Genomic DNA, 18,945 nt, shown 5'->3' with positions numbered 1-18,945 from the left:
TTCTTTCCCAGCCTCCCTTACATCAGGAGTAGCCCTGTGACACAGTTCTGGCCCGTGAGAAGTAAGCAGAAGTCTGCTGAGCGGGATTCCAGGGAAAGTTTTTGCTTTCCTGGTGCAAGTGAGAAACTAGCCCATGCCAACCCTCCCCCACTTCCTGCTTTAAACAAGGACGTTATGCCTGAAGTTTTGGTAGCCATTTGCTACCCAAGAGGATCCCAGATGTTTGCCCTGACATGGTTGCTACCTACCTCCAGATTTCTTTTGATGTAAGAAACATAAGCCTCTACAAGTTGAGTTTCCTATTTTTTTCAGCCAAACACAATCCTGATACAGGGTAATTAGAATGCACATCTGTCTACCTACTTCCCGGACTCTGCTCATGTTTTCTCCCTGCCTTGCTGTTCCCAGTTCCTTGGTCCTGGGAGAGGCAGACTTTTCCTCTGTCACCCCTCCCTGCATATGTGAAAACTTGGCTTTCATAAAATCCTCATGGTCCTTTCTACCTGGACAGCCTCTTGAAATACTAACGTAGAGGATAAATGAACATAGAAAAATCCTTTCACTCTCAACAGGCCCTGCCTTTCAAGCCGAATGTACCATCTCATTCTGAATACCAGAAGCTTATTATTAACTCTATTATTACTAATTATTACCATTATTATCTCTTGTTATCATTACTATTAACTCTTATTAACTCTATCTTTCTTTTTGCATTCCTTCTATAAACTCCGAATCTCCTGATATTATCATTATCCCCATTTTACGGATGAGGAGACTGGGAAGGCTTATGGAAGTTGAGTAATTTTTCCGGAGTTAGATGGAGTGAAAGTGATACAGGCTGGACCGGAACCATTTACAATGGTCATTAATGCCCACTCTCCTCGGATACCTCACTTCCCTCCATCAACCATCCCTCCATCCCTCCCACATTCTGGACCTCCCCCACCCCTCACCCCAGCCCCAGGGGTGGCAAGGCAGTGACAAGAGGAGACAGCTGGCAGCTTGTGTTTTATTGGAGAGCAAGGATGTCAGCCCCAGAACCAGCTAAACATTTTCAGGCTTGGAGGCCAGAGGCTTAAGTCCATAGGGGAGACAGCACAGGGAGGCATCCGGGCACAGGTGCATGTAGGTTTCGTACTTCGTGCAGTAAGGCCGGCAGGCCCCGTGGCCCTTCCAGCACCGTTTGAATTCACTTCTCCCTATGCAGGGGAAGACCCCGGGTCACAGAGCCACCCAGGGGTTGCAGGTTATATCACTGGTCACAGATTTAACAAGAGATCAAGGTCACAGATTAGACCACTGACCACAAGTTAGACCACAAGCTACCAATTAGCTCTCTAGTCATTTGTTAGATAGACTCTGGTCGTAGAGCAGCCCTCAGGTCATAAGTTAGGCCACAAAGGTCACAAGAGCTATGACCACAGGTCAAGGGTTAGACTAGAGGTAACAGGCTAGACCACTAGCCATAGATAATACAATCAGTTATAATTTAGACCACAGATCTCAGTCGAGGTTAACCCACACATCATAATTTAAACCACTGGTTACAAATCAGAGATGAATTTCTCATCCAGGTTAACCCACACCCCAAGTACACTCTAAGCACTTTTCATAAAAACAGTATTCGATTATAGTTTGTCTTATTATAATCCCAGTATATGGGTGAAGGAAACCAAGGCACGGAAAGATTAACAAATTTGCCCAAGGTCACACAGCCGTTAAGGAGCAGAGCCAGCCTTCAAATCCAGGCCATCTGGCTCCAGAGTCCAGACTTGTAACCATTATTCAAACTGCATTGTACACATAGGGACCTGTTTAATGTTAGGATTTAGTGAAGAAATTTCCAACCATGGGCCATGAAAAAGGTGAGACTTTGGGTCAATATCCCCTCCAAGGGTCTTTGGTCACAGCATGGGGTGGGGCAGCTCCTTCATTTATTCATTCAGCAAACATGGGGCACTGGGAGTATCACAGTGAACAAGGTGGCCATGGTCCATGCCCTCAAGGAGCTTCCACCTGACAGGGAAGGGGGTTAAAACCCAAGCAAATAAATACAATAAGTAGAGTTGCGGTAAGTGCCCTGAAGTAAGTGATCAAAGTGCTGTGATGCAATTAGGGCAGGTGTGGGAAGTGAGGAGAGAGGAGGACCACTTAGGCCTGTCACAGTGATATTTCTAGATATATGACCCAGCAACTCGGAAGAACTGGGACTGAGTAGGAGGTGGAGGGAAAAAGCTTCCCTGCCTCACCCTGGATTAAAAGAGATCCCAAGGAATCCTCACATGATACCTTGGGCCTACCCATAAGTGTTATTCAGCCCATCCTCATCCTGCCAAGGTAGAGAATCTTACAATGATACAGAGCTGGCATCAAAATCTCTATGAGGCAAAGAATCCACGCTCCAAAGGGGGCACACAGTGCAATGGTTAACGGTGCGGTGTGAACCCAGCTCAGACCCCCTGCGTCCAAATCCCAGCTCTGCCATTTCCCAGCTGAGTAACCTTGGCCTCAGATTCATTTTCTGTACAACTCTCTTTCAGAGGGCAGTTATAGGGGATTTAATCACTTTAGCACAGTGCCAGGCACATAGTACATACTCAATAAATGGAAAGCAAGGTTATCAGAATGACAGCTTAGAGAGTTGGAGCACCCAGGGCTCATTCTAGGCCAACCCCTCTCATGCTTCAGATAAAGAAGGGAAGGGATTTGCCCAACTTCTTCTAACCAGTAAGTGGTGGGTCTGGAACCAGAACCCAAGACCTTGACTCCCAGGTGAGGGCAGTTCCTATAACAACTACTCTTAACACACCATCGCATTTCAACCTTCCAACAACCCTGAGATACAGAAGTTATTATTTTCTCCTCCATGATCCGTTGTCCCCTCCTCATATCTTGGACTTCACCTCCATCCACTTTTCTCCTCGTGCCCCCCACTCCGGCCTCCCTGGCCTCCTCACTGCTCCTCAAGCACATCTATCACCTCCTGCCCCCTGGTCCTTGCTGCTTCCTCTGCCTGCAATGATCTCCTTCGTATTCTCACTGTAATCAGATCTCTGCTCAAACTCACCTCACGTAAAATAAGACATCTGAAATTTACTTCAAAATAATTCATCGAGGAAGAGGGAGCAGGTGAATAACAAAACAGCATTGGTTCAAGTTAATAATTGTTGAAGTTAGGTGATGGATACATGGGGGTTTTTATACTATTTTTTGATTTATGTTTGAAATTTTCTAAAATAAGAAGCGTTCTTTTAAAAACTCATCATTATGTTATTCTCCATTTTTGCATGTTTACATTTTTCCATAATAAAAAGTTTTTTTTAACTTGCCTTGTTTGTTGTATTATTCTCTCTACTTTCATGTACACTTGAAATGTTCCAAAATAAAAAAAATTTTTTTTAAAAAGTATCAGAGGTCTTTTTCAACCATCCCCATCAGCTCTTCCATCACTCCCCACATGCACCTGACACACTAACCTCTTGTCTTGCTTTTATTCTTCGTAGTACCAATACTTATCTCTAACATATTATATGTTTATTTGGTTATTTTCTGTCTCTGCTAACTAAAGTATCAGCTCCATGAAAGCAAGAACCTTGTTTGCTTTCACTGCTTGATTCCCAGAAATTGTAATAGTGCTTGGAACACAGTAAATATCTTTATAATGAATATTTGTTGAGTAAATCCCATTTTAAAAATGAGGAACCAGAGGTATAGGCTGATTCAGCAACTCACTCTAAGCTGCCCAGCAAGTCAGTGGTGAGGCCAGAACTTAAACGCTGGTCTAGGCCTCCTCTGTCCCCCAGAAGCTGAGAACCTATCCTTCATTTCTACACATACACATATACACATGCACAAACACACACACATACACAGGTGATGTTACCTGGCGGCACATGAACCAGGACCAGGAGAGCCACAAAAAGCAGAAGCAGCTGTGTCATGGCCACAGGGCTCTAGACGGGGGCAGGGGGCCACTGGGGAAAACACAAGAGAAGAGGAACCAAGCACACCGAGTCTTGCTGCCTGTGGCCCAGCCTTTATTGGGCTGCAGATCAAGGCAGGAGTGTGGGCAGCAGGAGACCTAAGTGGGAGTCTGAGGCCCTGTGGTCCCAAGGATATAGTGGATCTCAGCCAGCTACGTGGGGAACTGATCAGCCATACCATCTGGAGGTTGCTGAGCTCTGAAGCTGGGGACAGAATGTCCTGAAGCAATGCTTGGGGTCAGAAACTGTACCTCTTCCCCACCTGAGAGGGTGGGGAAAGCCTTGGTTTCAGAGAGACCTGGTTCAATGCCAGCATCTCCCTCTAATCACTATGATACCTTGGACAAGTCACTTAGCCTCTGTGAGCTCCAGGTTGTCATCTAGGAAATGATGACAAGCCCCCCTTGCAAGACTAAATACATGGAGGTTCCCTTCCCATGCCGAAAACACGGGACCAGAACTCACTGACGCATTCAAACAAGCATGTACAGTTGACCCTTGAACAACACAGGGGTTAGGGGCGCCAACCCTCAACGGCAGTCAACAATCCACTTATAACTTATAGTTGGCCCTCTGTATCTGCAGTTCTTCATATCCGAGGTTCTGCATCTGCAGATTCAACCAACCTCAGATCATGTAGTACTGCAGTATTTACTACTGAAAAAAATACTTAAGTGGGCTTGCGTAGTTCAAACCTGTGTTGTTCAAGGGCCAACTGTATTTAGGCCTACTCAGAAAGTGAGAAGAGTAATAATGCAAACCTCACAGAAAGTAATGGATACCTAGCTCATTTAGAGGATTAAAGGAAATAATACAGTGGTTTTCAAAGTGTGGTACCCAGACTAGCAAGCAGCAGCAATACCTAGGGCTTGTTAGAAATGCAAATTCTCAAGGTCAATCCAAACCCACTGAATCAAAAGTTCTGGGGGTGGATCCCAGCAAGCTATGGTTTAACAAGCCCTCCAGGTGATTCTAATGCACCACTAAAGTTTGAGGACCACTGAGATAATATGGGTACAGAGCTTAGAACAGTGTCTGGTACACAGGCATCTGAGTTGCATCTTGAAAGATGAGTAGCAGGGAGGGTATTCAGGCAGAAGGAACAGAATGTGCCTGAAAGAGTAAGGTATTGGCTAGAGCAAGGAGTTTGTTGGGAGAGATTGGAAATGACCTTGTAGAGGACCGGAGCCAGAGCACAGTGGGTCTTGAATGCCAAGTTCAGGCTTTTGTATTGTAGACAACTGTAAGTTTTGTAGCAAGGATGTAACCTGTTCAGATTTCAGCTTTGAATAGAGAAACTGAAACCCAAAGAAGGGAGGTGACTTGCCTAAGGCCGTACAGCAATTGAGTTGTCTCACTCCCAGACAGTGCTGCACCACTCACAGCCCATCTTGTAGGTGGCAAAGGAAAGCTTAGAGGGCCAAGCCACAGAAGGAAACCAGGCGTGAGGGGGTTTAGCATCTGCCCAAAGCCCTGCCAGGGCTGAGCTAGTCTACCAGGCTGCTGTGGGAGTTGCTCTGAGCTGGACACCTGGACCCCCTCAGCCATGACAATGAGCCCCACCCACAGGTACAGGCTGGTCGCCGTGGGGCCCACATACATGCCTGCCCCAGTCCATCATGACCTAAAAGGAAGCACCCTGCTCAAAGACCCATGGATGGCCAAAATTACAAGTTCCCTACAGCCAACTTCTCTTCTGTACCAAGTTCACAGTGTCTCTTTTCTCCTCCTACAGCCCTGGGAAGACTTGGGGGGGTGGGGGCAGTGGCAGGAGAAGCACAGACCGTGATAGAAAGGGACAATAGGCAGAGACCTGAGTGCCAGGCCCAGGTAAGCCGCAAGTTTACTCATCCTCTTAGTGTGGTATCAGGATTAAATGAGCTAATAATCCAGGCAAAGTGCTCAAACCATGCCAGGCACAGCACAAGAGTCCAGTAAATATTCATCAAGTAGAGGACAGCCATTCTTCCAGGCACAGGACAGCCCTAGCTGCATAAGGGGCGCTTACCCTAGAATCTGGTGAATGAATGAATGACCGCTGCCAAAACAGGACATTCAGAACCCTTCAGTGCAGACTTCCTGGGCTCCCTCCGCCCCTCAAGCCACTTCCCAAAATTAATTCTCAATCCGAAGCAGAGTTTCTCAAAGTGGGGTCTATGAACTCTGCGTCAGGCTCACTTAGACACTTGTTTAAAATGCAGATTCCCGACCCTCTCTGCCAGGACTGCTGAATCTGCCTCTCTTGCAGGGTGGGACCTGGAATCTGAAGAGTTAACAAGTTCCCCAAGTGGTTTTTGTGAAGGCTAAAGTTGGTGTGCCCCATTGCTGGAGTGGACAGATGCAGATGCAGAGGGGATCCAAGCTCAGGAATTCAGAACCCGTATCCTTCCCCTCTCTCGCCCCCCACCCCTGGCTAAGGACTTGAAGCGGCGGGTCAGCTGAGCTCTGCGAAAAGTCATTCAGCGGCCAGGGCCTTGGGGCGGAGACCCCGGGGCTGCCCTAATGGGGCGGGGCTGGACGGGGCGGGGTCGCGGCTCCTCCCCCGGCCCGGGCGGCGGGGCGGGACCGGCCTGAGGGGCTATGCTGCGAGGCAGTGGTACAGCCTGGAGCACCCGGCAGCTGCGGCGGCCGGGGACCCTGGACCCCGCCCCACACCGAGGTAAAGGCCCGCGCAGCCCGCCACCAACTTAGTCAAGTTGGTGCGGAGTTCGCCAGGCGCCCGTATGGGGCGGGGAGGGAAGGGCGGGGGGGTTCTGCGGCACAGGCAGGGAAGAGGGGGCCTCGAACCCGCGTCCCGGAGTGAGGGCCCCCGGATCTCGGGCCCGGAGGGCTGTTGCCTGGGACAGGGAACCCTCCCGGGATCTGGGGACTCACACCCAGGACCCCCGGGCCGGGGAAGCTCGGACTCCGGGAATGGCATGCCCTCCTGGGCCCTGTAGGTCTCCTCTCCACCCCCCTCTCCACAGGGACCCCTTCCTGTCACCAAACCTGGGGTCCGGCTGCCTCGAAGCCCCCGCGCCCCACAGCAGCTGGAAGCCGTAGTGCCAGACGCTTCTGAATTTTTCACGGAGGGGGCGGGCCGGACACGCTGTTCCCATGGCACCGGGGCTCTCAGGTTTCAGCCGGAGGGAACCCCCAGACCCCCCTAGCCTTTAGCAGGACCAAGCTGCCCCTCCTGCCTCTTCCTCAGCTCTCGTGGGATCGGGCAGCGGAAGTGAATCCCCCCGGGGCTCTCAACCCTCCTCCGTACCTCCCAACCCCGAACCGAACCGTGGGGAAGAGACCTGTGGGGAAGAAGAGGAGGGGGCAATTCAGGTGTCTTTCGTGAACGTGGGTCTCATGTTCTGAATGGGTGGGGCAGCTCTGTGTGCATGCTTGTCGGGACATCCTATCTGGCTGGTGCCCCTCTGCCTATCCGTGTATCATGGGGGAGTGGGTTATCCTCAGGGCATAGGAAATGGCCTCTGGGTGTGCATGCATGTGTGTGTTCACACGCACTCACCCCTCCCAGCCTGACCCAGGTTCTCTCTGGGCCTGAAGCCAGAAAGCCCCCACAGGGAGGATCTGAGGCGCCTCCTCCTCCCATTTGAACTCGAGGGAAGGAAGGACGGCTAGAAGGCCTAGAAGGCCGCCTCTGGAGGAAGCCGTCGCATCAGCTCATCAGGACTCTACAGAAGAAGGGGCTCAAAGCACCTGGCTCACCACCCACTCCCCCTTCTTGCCGAAGGAAAGAAGGAAACCCCCCTTCCCAAGGATGACACTAAATACTCAGCAAGAGGCAACGACCCCCCTGCGTCGCCGAGCCAGTACTCCACTGCCCCTGTCCACCCGGGGCCACCAGCCTGGCCTCCTGGGCACAGCACCTTCTACACAGTCCCAGCATCCCCGACTGGGCCAATCAGCCTCCCTCAACACCCCCACCCGGCAACCTTCATCTGCCCCCAATGGTTGGTCCTCTGAATCCAGCGACTCTGAAGGCTCCTGGGAGGCCCTCTACCGTGTGGTACTGCTTGGAGATCCTGGTGTAGGGAAGACCAGCCTGGCCAACCTCTTTGCAGGAAAGCAAGAGCGGGACCTCCATGAACAGCTGGGAGGTAGGGACCCTGTGGGCTGGGAAGGGATGCAGTCGATGGAGTGAAATCCCTGTTATCTGGGGGCATAACGCTGCCAAGAACAGTTGTACAACTCATGCACTGCTCAACTCTGAGGGGCATCTTTCACATAGATTATGAAGTGAATGATAACCCCCTGGAGTTGTGCAGGGCACAGCCTGCACAAAGATCTACAGGAGGGAAATTCCTTGAATAGTGAATGAGAATTTTGCTAATTTCTCAAGGATGAGAGGTGTGGGATTCATTTTCATGTCATAAGGGAAGCAATTCTGAGTTCCACAAGTCCCAAGTATAAAGAAATGGTGAACTTCCTCCCAACCCTCAGACCCTGCCCCATAGACAACCATCCATGCCCACCATGACCTGCAGCCAAACTAAGATCCTACCCAAAATGGAGACTCCCAGACTCTTAAGTTGGGCCCTGGGTTCCTTTATTCCCAAGAGGTGCAGTGAGCTAAGAGGGCCTGGGGTCCCAGAATGATGGGGATCAGGGACCAGACAGAGGAAATGAAGATGAGTCCCTGCAGGACTGGCAGAGAGGACCCAGGGTGAGTGGGGGGAGAGGGGAGGTTAAAGGCAGAGAGGAGGTGGGGACACTCTGACCACGCCCTTTCTCCAGCCCTGACTGCTCAGAGTGTGAACCCATATGTACACATGTACACCGGCATGTATGACAGATAGGGAGACAGAGTTCCAGAGAGGGTAACGGGACCTGCCTGAAGCATACACTAAGCCAGGGACAGAGCAGGACTGGGAGAATTCCCAGCCCAACTTTAACCCCACCGCCCCACACTCATTCAATCAACCAAACCAACGAAAGCTTTCTCAGCACCTACTGTGTGCCAGGTACTGTGCTGGCAGCTGGTGAGACATGAGCTCCTCATGGTGTTTCTTGGCCTATCAGGAGAGACAGACATCTAACAAATATGGTGAGCACTTCAAGGAGAAGTGGAGGGGGCGGAAAGAGGGGTTAGGGAGGCCTGCATCCTCCCCAGGCCTGCATCTCCTCCCTGAAATCCGTGTGTTTCCTCAGTTGCAGAAGATGTATACGAGAGGACCCTCACGGTGGATGGAGAGGATACCACACTGCTGGTCATAGACACCTGGGAGGCTGAGAAACTGGTATGGCACAACAAGCAGGATTTAGGGGGAGGGGTGCTGAGGCTAGTACCAGATTCCTGTCCCCTCCTAGGACACTACAGATCAGGGACAGGGCAGGGCCCATCCTCGGCACCTCCCCAAACCCACAGCTCCTAAGCAGCCTTTCCAACCAAAGCCAGGAGAACCTCATGACCCTGACCCCCTTTTCTCACTCCATTCATCCTCTCCTTACAACCATCCCAGGATGTGCTTCTCCCCCTGCAAATCTTCCCCTTACGAGCACCCTTATCCCATTCCACCCACCCACATTGTACAGAAAAAGGAACACCAGATTTAGCCTGAGGTTGAACCCCCTCTTCCTTTGTCTTACCAGTTGGCTTTGTGCAATTGACTTACCCACTCTGGGCTTCAGTTTTCTCACCTAATAAATGGGTGGATCATTCCTGCCTTCCTTACCAGCTGGTTTTTTTAAACTTCTTATGCAGCTTCACAGAGATAAGCACAGTTTGGAGCATGAAAAAATGCTGAACGTGAGTGAAGAATTGTAAATAATGATAATTCTTATCGATCATGACTTCATAGCTAGTAAAAAGAAGACACCAAAGATGTCCTTCCCTAGCCCATTCCAAAGCAGGAAGAGAGCACTGGGCAGGGACATGTCCCCACTATGCTCTTCTTATCTTGCTTGAGTTTTCTTACCTTTGTTTATCTCGTTGAGTCTTTTTTCTTGCTACACAGGTAACACATGCTCATTGTAGAACTTTGAAGAAATACAACTAAGCAAAGAGAAGGATCTAAAAATCACCTGGGATCCCATCTCTCTAAGGGGTAGGCCCCTCCCCTAACACTCAGGGAGGCCCTGCCCACAGGGTGGGGCTTAGGAGGGCAATGTTGGGTGACTGATTGACAAGAATGGCTGACAGCTCCAGAGATAGGCCCAAATTTAGGGATGAAGGAGCTATGAGACCAATTCCTTTTAACTAGCATAAAAGGAAACCCAGGTCCAAATGAGCATCATAATAATGATGATGGTTCTCCTAACAGCAGCTGACATTATGGAGCACCTTCTTCCTAAGTGTCAACCCCTGTGCTAAACACTAGACATATATTTTGACATTCAGTCAAGACAAAAACTATACAATGAGTGTATTTCTGATTCCCATTCTACCAATGAGGAAATCAAAGCTCAGAGAGGTTATGTGTCCAAAGTTCTCAGATAGCAAGTGGGATTCAAACCCAGATTTATAATAGCCCAAAGCTTATACTCTTATGCACTAGGACCATCCCCACCGGGAGCATCACCTTCTGAATCTCCATCTGAGGTTCCACTCCTTCACTCACTTGTTTATTAAGAAACACTGGCTGGCCGCCTCAGCCAGGGTGAAGGGAGGGCACCACGACCAAACCCAGATATGCAAGGCCTGCCCGGGGGTCCGACGTCAGGTCCCTGCAGCCCCATCACCCACAGCCAGCCTCAGGGCCAGCCTGAGGGCGGCAGCCTTGAGGGTCCCACATCCTAAGGCCCGCGGAAGGCCTTGGGGATCCAGTGGCCAGCTCACACCCAAGCTTTATTTTTAAAAAAAGAAAGGAAGGAAGAAAAAAAGAAACACTGGCTGGATATTTATCATGGGCCAGGACACTGAAGACCCATCAGTGACTAAGGCAGACATGCCTTCTGGCCTCATGGAGCTCACAGACTGGTGAAGGAGGGTCTACTTTTTGGATGCAGTTGAGAATCCTATGGGACAGAGTCCAGTGAATTAAGAAGAGTGATCAGACTGGGAGTCCCATTTGGGAGACAGACTAGAAGGCAGGAATTGGAATTCTGTGCCCAGCTGGCTGTGTGGCCTTGAGAAAGTGTTCTCTTCTCTGGCCCTTGATTTCCCTACAGTTTCCCTGGCCAGTGTCTGTGAAGGCAGTTCCCAAAGAGGGTCCATGCAGAGAGGGTCCATGCTGATGTCAGAGAGGCAAAATCTGACAGAACTGGGAGGGCCTTTGTTTCATCCAGTAGTACCCCAGCCTCGCTGACCATCAGGGTCACCTGAAGAGTATTAGAAATCAGATTCTCAAGTCTCACCCCAGACCTAATGAAATAGAACCTACAAAAGTGGGGTTCTGGAATCTACATTTTTAATCACACCCCCAAGGGGTTCTTACCCACCAATCCATGTACCAACCAGCTTTTGTGATGCTAACACACAGCAAATCTTCCATGAATATTTGTGCAATGAATGAATGAATAGTCAAGGCCCACCCTCTCATTCTACAAATGAGAAAACAGACTCCGAGGGAGGAAGGAACCTGTCCATAGTCAAAGCTAAGAACCCAGAATAAGAACCCACATCTGTCTGACTCAGTTCAGGGTTATTTGGCCCCGGGGAAGGATCAGTACAGCTGTTCAGAACTTACCCCTTTTGACAATGATGTTGACATGGATCCGATGCTTTCCTACTTATCTACCTTATTTGGTTATCAGAAAACTTTTCTGGCTTCTTTTCCCCTCACAAACAATACTTCCACCACACTCGGCATTTCCCACTCCTGCCCACTCTCTTCCCTCCTACTCAGCCTGCTCATCCTTTCTAACCCCACTCACCAGTCCACTGTGAAGTCCTCCCACACTCTGCCCAGTTGAGTTCTTCTGGTCTACCCCTGCCCCAAGCCCCATGGGTCCTCCAGCCACTTGCATATGCCTCTCTTTTTTTGGCCGAGCTGCACAGCATGTGGGATCTTAGTTCCCTGACCAGGGATCAAACCCGCACCCCCTGCACTGGAAGCACGAGTCTTAACCACTGGACTGCCAGGGACGTCCCTGCATATGCCTCTCTTAATGGTACTTATCACACTGCATTATATCTCTCCATTTTCATAGCATCCCTTCCTAATCATGAGCTTTTGGAGGGCAGGAACTGTGTCTCCTTAAACACTTAGAAACACTTGGAAAGCTGTTACCTAGGTGGTTCAGTCTCAGAGTGCTGTCCCTGACAAAAGAGCATCATCCAAAAAAAAAAAAAAAAAAAGAGCATCATCCAAAACAGAATATCAAAATTACTCCAGTTCTTTCCTTTCCTTGTCAAACATCTTGACAGGACTCCACTTCTTAAAATGCCCCTTGCCTCTCCCACCCCTTTCCCTTACACGCCACAGTTGCTCCTTCAACTCTCTCTTCAAGACTATCCAGAAAAAAACCTCCCCTGGAAGACAGCCTCCTGTCCCCACTTCTCTCCCTTCCTTTTTTTCTTAACTCTGGACTGCAAAAAGCCAAAAGGACTGTCTAGCAAGACCAAACCCTCCTCAAACCAGACAAAAGAGCTGAAAAGGCAAAGCCAGAACTCTCCTTAGCAGAACCCAATAAATCTTTTGTCTCCAGTGCCCAGCCTACAGAAGGAACCAATGAATGAGAGAATGGAGTGAGGTAGTGTCATTAGCCCAATTTTTCAAGCAGAGAAACTGCGGCTCAGGGAGAATCGGTGGTTTCCTAAGGTGACACAGGGAATTATGGCAGAATTTGTCCCCCAATCTGTCCAAAGTATCAACCTCAGCCCCATCCCACCCGTTAGACCATCCCAGCCCCTCCTTTCTCAGCCAGGGCCTAGGTACCGTCTGAGGATGGGCCTGGGTTCCCTCCCCTACAGGATGAAAGCTGGAGCCAGGAGTCGTGCCTGCAGGTGGGCAGCGCCTACGTTATCGTGTACTCCATCGCAGACAGGGGCAGCTTCGAGAGTGCCTCTGAGCTCCGCATTCAGCTGCGGCGCACATATCAGGCGGACCACGTGCCCATCATCCTGGTGGGCAACAAGGCGGACCTGGCACGCTGCCGGGAAGTCTCCGTGGAAGGTGAGCCCTCCACTCCACCCTCCTCCTCCATCTTTCTCTTAGCCCTGTTGTCACTGCGTCTCCTCCAGTGCTCCTCATCTCAGTGACTCGTGCCCCACCACCCCCACCCCGGCCACCTCCATCCTGCATCTACTTGCCTAAGCCTGAAAGCTAGAAACCATTCTTGGCTTGCCTCCTCTCTCATTCCCTCAGACCAGTCCTCAGACCTTGTCGGGTCCACCTCCCTTAACCCCACATTCCCTTCCCGCCACCATGCCCAGAGCCTCTGCCCCATCCTGGCATCTCCACTTTAGCCTGGGCCAACCCCCGTACTTCTCTATCCCCACTCAATCGGTTCTCCTCACCAGCTGGCAGAGTTTTCCCGAACCAGAGCTGACCTTGTCACTTCTTTGCCTAAAAATTCCCCTATGTGCCCCAGTGCCCTTAGTCTGAGACACTTTATTCACCAGGCATGATAGGCCCAGTGCCTGTAAGCTTTTCAAGGGCTTACATCTGAGACCTGAAAAAGACAATTATTGACTCCAAAATACAGTGAGAAAATTATAAATTCAAATTTCACAGAGCTTTGTGTACAAAACATAATATTGTGTCAGCCAGCAACTGCAAACCAAAATGTTTAAAGTTATACTTAAATTGTATTTAAAGTGGGATGGGGAATATTTTAATACAATTGATGTATCAGGTGGGAGCCATAAAGATCTAAAAATGGCCCTACTCACAGGGTGAAATCTAAAAAATATGTAAAGTGAGACCCAGAGTGGGGAGGCCAGTTCTACAGGGTCACCAGCCACTGAGGACTAGAACCCAGGCCCCTGCAACCAGCCCAGTGGCATCCTGGAGATGGAAGACCATAAGCTTTATGAGCAGACGTCCCAAAATTCTGCAACATGATCCCCAGGAGATTTTGTTGAATCGCAGGTTCCCAGGCCTCACCTACCGAATTAGAATATCTGCGGGTGGGCTCAGCAACCTGCATTTTAACAAGCTCCCCCAGACGATTCTGATGCACAGATTAGACCCCTTCCCTGGCAGTCAAGACCCTTCCGTGGGACCTTCCGGTCTTCCCAGCCTCATTCTGCTATCAGTATCAATCACTAACCTGTGAACTAACTCCTCAAAGCCAGATTTCTCTCTGAGTCCCCTGGCACGCAGCACAAGGTATGGGGAAAGGAAAAATCATGCTTCCGGTTGAGATTGAACACACCTCCTGCTACCTTTATCTCCTTTTTCCGGTTGTGGCTCCGCCCTGGCTCACCTGACCCCGCCCCCTCAGAGGGCCGCGCCTGCGCTGTGGTGTTCGACTGCAAATTCATCGAGACGTCAGCCACGCTGCAGCACAACGTGGCGGAGCTCTTCGAGGGCGTAGTGCGCCAACTGCGCTTGCGCCGCAGGAACTGCGCAGCTCGGGAGCCGCCGGCCCCCAGACGACGGGCAAGCCTAGGCCAGCGCGCTCGACGCTTCCTGGCACGCTTAACTGCCCGCACCGCCCGCCGCCGGGCACTCAAGGCCCGCTCCAAGTCCTGCCACAACCTGGCCGTGCTCTGAGGCCACCCGCCCACTCTCTGGGTGGGGGGCACTGGGGTGCATTCTGGCCTCCACCAGGGCCGCGGAGGGGCAGAGTCTCTGTGGCTTGCAGTCTGCATCGTGGGCCTTGGCCGCCCGTTGCCCCAACGTACAGAGAGCGTCTCCCCAGCCGCAACTTCACGGACCTCTCTGCCCTGGGCAAGTGATGGACAGACCATGGGGCCAAAGCCTAAATTGGGGTTTTCATGCGGTGCGTGTCTTTTTGTAAAAAGTCTTCCTTGTCCTTGGGCTCTGGCCAACCCTCAGAAATTCCCCCACAATAAACCAGACCAGAAGGATGTCCTGTCTGAGTGCCCAGATCTCTTCTTTTGGGCTCTTCCAGGCATCTCCACCTCCCGCTTTCCCATCTACATGGGCTGCAGACTGGGTTGGCCTGCTGACCTGGGTGTCAGGGTTAGTCAATAAAATCACTGGACCAGTTATGCATTCAGGCCCTTCTCTGAACCACTGGGCACAGCCCCTGCCCCACGACTTTGAGGGAGACACAGTGGAGCACAAACAACCACAGTTCGGTGTGATGACCTCCTATTCTCTCATTAACTCGTTTTTTTAGATTATAAATTCACAAAATATTCTCTGAAAAAAAAAATCTTCGCCCTCATCCTAGCAATATAATAGCTGGTGTTTGCTGGGAGCTGATTGGGTACTAAGCTGTCACAACTATTAATCTTCACGACCCATGTTTAACTAGTTAGAAAACAGAGGCATAGAACAGTGAAGGCTTATGCTCCAGATCACACAGCAGCTATAAGTGAAGTTGCCAGGATTCCAGCCCAGGCTTGTGAGACTAGAGTCTGTGGCCAGCTTATCCACAGTTCTCTTGGAGAATGTGACAAAAAACTACAGACTCCCAGGGAAATGGACTTTCAAACACAATTTTGCACACAATTTAAAGAAGGCGGGTGGACTCCATGAAACTCAATCCATTAATCCCCAGGATGGACCCCCGATTTAGTCCGACTCATTCCGTTTTCTAGCTGTGGAAATTGAAGCCCAGAGAGGGGAAGTGAGCACCCCAGAGTCGCCCAGCCAGTAAGGGTAAGGACCAGACCTCAGGGCCCAGCCTCCTGCTATGTCTGTGTGGGAAGTAGGAGGTAGTGAGGCATCATGGCTGGGGATGGGCCTTGGGGGTCAGGTCAGGAGTTTCCAGCAGAAGGGGAAGTGGTGTCACTACTTTGAGAGGAGAACATGATGCAAACAGTTTGGACCATTGTGTCCCTGATGCCTGACACCCCTGCCCCCAACCAGCTGCCTGCCCAGATGTCTCAGCCCCCCACGTCGGCCATGTCCCTGCTGCCAGGAACACCAAAGCACAAGCAGGCGAGCCATCCTCCAGCTGTGACCCCCCAATCTTGCCAGCAGGGCACTGATGGCACTTACTTTCCTATCCCAACTCCAGCCCGGGGAAGGGAAAAGGAGGAGGGTCTTCCCCCACCCTAAGCTGTCTCTGGAGGCCTGTGGTCATGGGGGAGGGGCTATAGTTGTGGAAAGTTGGCAGAGGCAGCCGGCAGCAGCCGGGAGAGTGGAAAAAATGATATCAAACCCAGAAAAATGCAGGCCGGATGGAGGGCCCAAGCCGGCCCTGGGAGGTGAGAGGGAGGGAGGGAGGAGGCCCCACAGGCTGAGAAAGGAAGAGGGCCAGGGAGAGAGCGCAGGAGCTGGTTTGGAAAAACCTGGGGACAATCAGCGTGATTCCTTCCTTTCTTCATCCGCAAATATTAACTGAGGGCCTACTAAGTGCAGGGCACAGTGCCAGGTTCTAGGGAGATAGTGGTGAAGAAGGAGTAGGGTGTTGCTCCCTGGAGCTCACAGTCTGGTGGGGAAAACAGACTAGAAAACACATATATGATTAAAATAATTACAAACTGATAAGGCGCTAAAAATCAGGGTGGTCATGAAAATAATCCTCTTAATTCACAGATGGGGAAATTGAGGGCCAGAAAGGGAGTACCCAAAGCTACTCAGATTGTGGAAGAAATCACTGAGGCCACGATTGGGGGAAGGCAGGGGAGGGAAGAAAGAAAGAAATAGTGCAGACGATGCAGGGGTGAGTATGCAGCCAACACAGCAAGACAGCACAGTGGTGGAGGGCATAGGCCCTAAACCAGGGGGTCAGTGTTCAACCCCTGCTCCCCTCCATCTCTTTGTGCCTTAGTTTCCCCATCTATAAAATGGGATTCATGACAATTCCCTCCCTCAGGATTGATGTGAGGATTAAATGACTTAAGATGTGTCAAGTACTTATAACAGTTCCTGTGTCTAGGAAGATTCAGGAAATGCTGGTTCCTGCTCTCATATCTTAAAACATTAGGGAAACCAGAGTTTGTTTAGGGTAAGATATTTTGAGACCGTGAAGACTCGCTTGGGAGTCTTTGCCCTATTAAGACACTGGAGGACTTTAGGAAACTCTCTTCCCTTCTTGGGCCTCAGTTATCCCATCTGGAACATAAAGGGATTGAATCTGAACTTGTAGCATATACTCATGCACTCACACGTTTGCTGTCTGCCTCCCCCACAGGAATGAGAGGTCCACAAGGGCAAGACCCTTGGTGCTGCTCTCTCCTCAACACCTGCATTAGTACCTGGCTCATAGTAGGGGATCACTAAGTATTTGTGGAATGGATTAATTAACCAATCTGTAAAAGGGCCCTTCCAAACCTGATCTCTCTGATTCTAGGAGCCTGTAAATAAGGCATGGCTGGGAAAGCATGTAAGAAAACCACAGTATTCCTCCCAGGGACATGGCCTATTATAGTTTAGAAAGTTCTTTCTCAGACATAAAAACAAACCAAAAAAAAAACAAAAAAAAAGCAAAAAGCTAACTTTGTTTTAGCTCTTTCTATGTGGTAGGCCCCATGCTCCATGCTTGGTACACATTTTCTCATTTCATCATCACCATCTACTTAATAGGTACCATTTAACAGATAAGAGGTGAGCACATTGAGGCTAAGAGAACCCAAGAAATTTGTCCAAGGCCACACAGCAAGAAAAGGTAGTCAGGATTCACACCCAGATCAGCTGTCAAGAGGCAGGTAGGAACTGCCATCTTCATTGTACAGTTGGGGAAACTGAGGCTCAGAGAAAGGAGACTCTCCCAAGGTCATGTAATAACAACAGCAAACAGTTCCACCACTCTTACCATGTATCAGGTGCTGTGTTGAGTGCTTTTCGCATATTAAATCCTCAAAACTGCTCATATTATCACCATGCCAGTTTTCAGATGGAGAAACTATAGCAGATACCCTGCCAAGGTTGCACAGTTAGCAAATAGCCAGGATTCGAACCAGGGAAGTCTAGTCCTGTGGTGTGAAAGGCTCAACTCTTATCGCACTGTCCGACGGTACAGCAAGTCTGGCACAGGCTGGTGTCTGCCCAGCACCCTGCTGCCTGGGCTGGGGGCAGGGTGGAGAACAAAAGCACATTGAGAGTATCCTCAGCCGCCAGCTGGGACTTTCCACCTTGAAGGGAGGGTACTGTTATGGAAAAAGTGATAAAGCTCTGGAAAGAGGAATGTCTCCCCAGGGGCCCCAAGTCTCCTCAGAGTCTCCCCCCTCCTTTTGCTTTGGGGGAAGGCCACAAACTGTGCTGTCCTGATACAGATGAGATGAAGGCCACCTGGATCCCAACACACCCCCGCCTGGCTACTCAAATACTGAGGATCACTGGCCCTGACGGAAAGTTCCAATTTCTCAGCCAAGGGCACGAAGCTTCCACTCGGGGACCCCCAAGGAATCAGGTTCAGGCTGGAACTCCCTTGTCCGTGGATGGTGAGAAATTCACATCTCCCAGGCACAGCTCAATCCTTCCTTTATTCAGCAAACTTTGACAAGGGTGTGTGCTCTGAAGGAAGGTAAGGAGGGTAGAGAGAGTCACAGCGGGCTGCTTTGTAAAACAAAATGTTTTTAAAGATTAAGAATCTCTAAGCTCTGCCATGACCATGTGACCTTAGGCAAATCAAAATATACAGAGTGAAGGGGTTAGGGTAGAATTCTTTATGCAACTGTCTCAAGAATATTTGAATATTCTAGTTCAACAGCTTGAAAAAATATACAAGTTCAGTTTCAATTTCGGCACTGTTTCCTTCTGTTCAGTTCAGGGTTTAGTTAAAAATAATACTAATGATGGGATGGGAGCTCTGGGTTCAACAGTGTGTGTTGTTTTCCCAGTTCCATCTGATTCAAGTTCAAGGCTAAGATGGATCACTGTTCCAGTTTCTGTGCCGCATAACAAACCACCCAAAGCTTAGTGGCATAAAAACAATCATTTTATTATACTCATAGATTTTGTGAGTCAGGAATTTGGGCAGGGCGAAGTGGGTACTGCTCTTC

General features: G+C 50.1%; 2 protein-coding genes across 7 annotated transcripts; one reads left to right on the top strand and one right to left on the bottom strand.

Annotated features, from left to right (window-relative positions):
* Nucleotides 1–1,042: 1,042 nt before the first annotated feature.
* Nucleotides 1,043–6,080, bottom strand: DEFB124 (defensin beta 124). 2 transcript variants are annotated; one of them, XM_059897662.1, is made up of 2 exons: nt 3,884–3,941; nt 1,043–1,199 (listed from the first exon to the last, which is right to left on the bottom strand). In XM_059897662.1, exons 1-2 carry the CDS (start codon nt 3,939–3,941, stop codon nt 1,045–1,047), a joined length of 213 nt encoding a protein of 70 aa, XP_059753645.1. In that variant the 3' UTR covers nt 1,043–1,044. The 2 variants fall into 2 exon arrangements, 1 of the variants encoding a protein (XP_059753645.1); XR_009497645.1 differs by lacking the exon at nt 3,884–3,941 and adding an exon at nt 5,992–6,080 and having other exon boundaries at nt 1,182–1,199.
* Nucleotides 6,081–6,554: 474 nt separating this feature from the next.
* On the top strand, nt 6,555–14,895 carry REM1 (RRAD and GEM like GTPase 1). Of its 5 annotated transcripts, none has more exons than XM_059897657.1 (5): nt 6,555–6,642; nt 7,495–8,077; nt 9,129–9,217; nt 12,832–13,033; nt 14,307–14,895. In XM_059897657.1, exons 2-5 carry the CDS (start codon nt 7,738–7,740, stop codon nt 14,576–14,578), a joined length of 903 nt encoding a protein of 300 aa, XP_059753640.1. In that variant the 5' UTR covers nt 6,555–6,642; nt 7,495–7,737; the 3' UTR covers nt 14,579–14,895. The 5 variants fall into 5 exon arrangements, with proteins under 5 accessions (XP_059753640.1, XP_059753644.1, XP_059753642.1 ...); XM_059897661.1 differs by having other exon boundaries at nt 6,565–6,642; nt 7,711–8,077; XM_059897659.1 differs by having other exon boundaries at nt 6,571–6,642; nt 7,524–8,077.
* Nucleotides 14,896–18,945: the final 4,050 nt, after the last annotated feature.

Source organism: Balaenoptera ricei, chromosome 15, assembly GCF_028023285.1.
Source record: "Balaenoptera ricei isolate mBalRic1 chromosome 15, mBalRic1.hap2, whole genome shotgun sequence".
Classification (NCBI taxonomy): Eukaryota; Metazoa; Chordata; class Mammalia; order Artiodactyla; family Balaenopteridae; genus Balaenoptera; species Balaenoptera ricei.
This window is presented reverse-complemented; position numbering and strand designations above follow the sequence as displayed.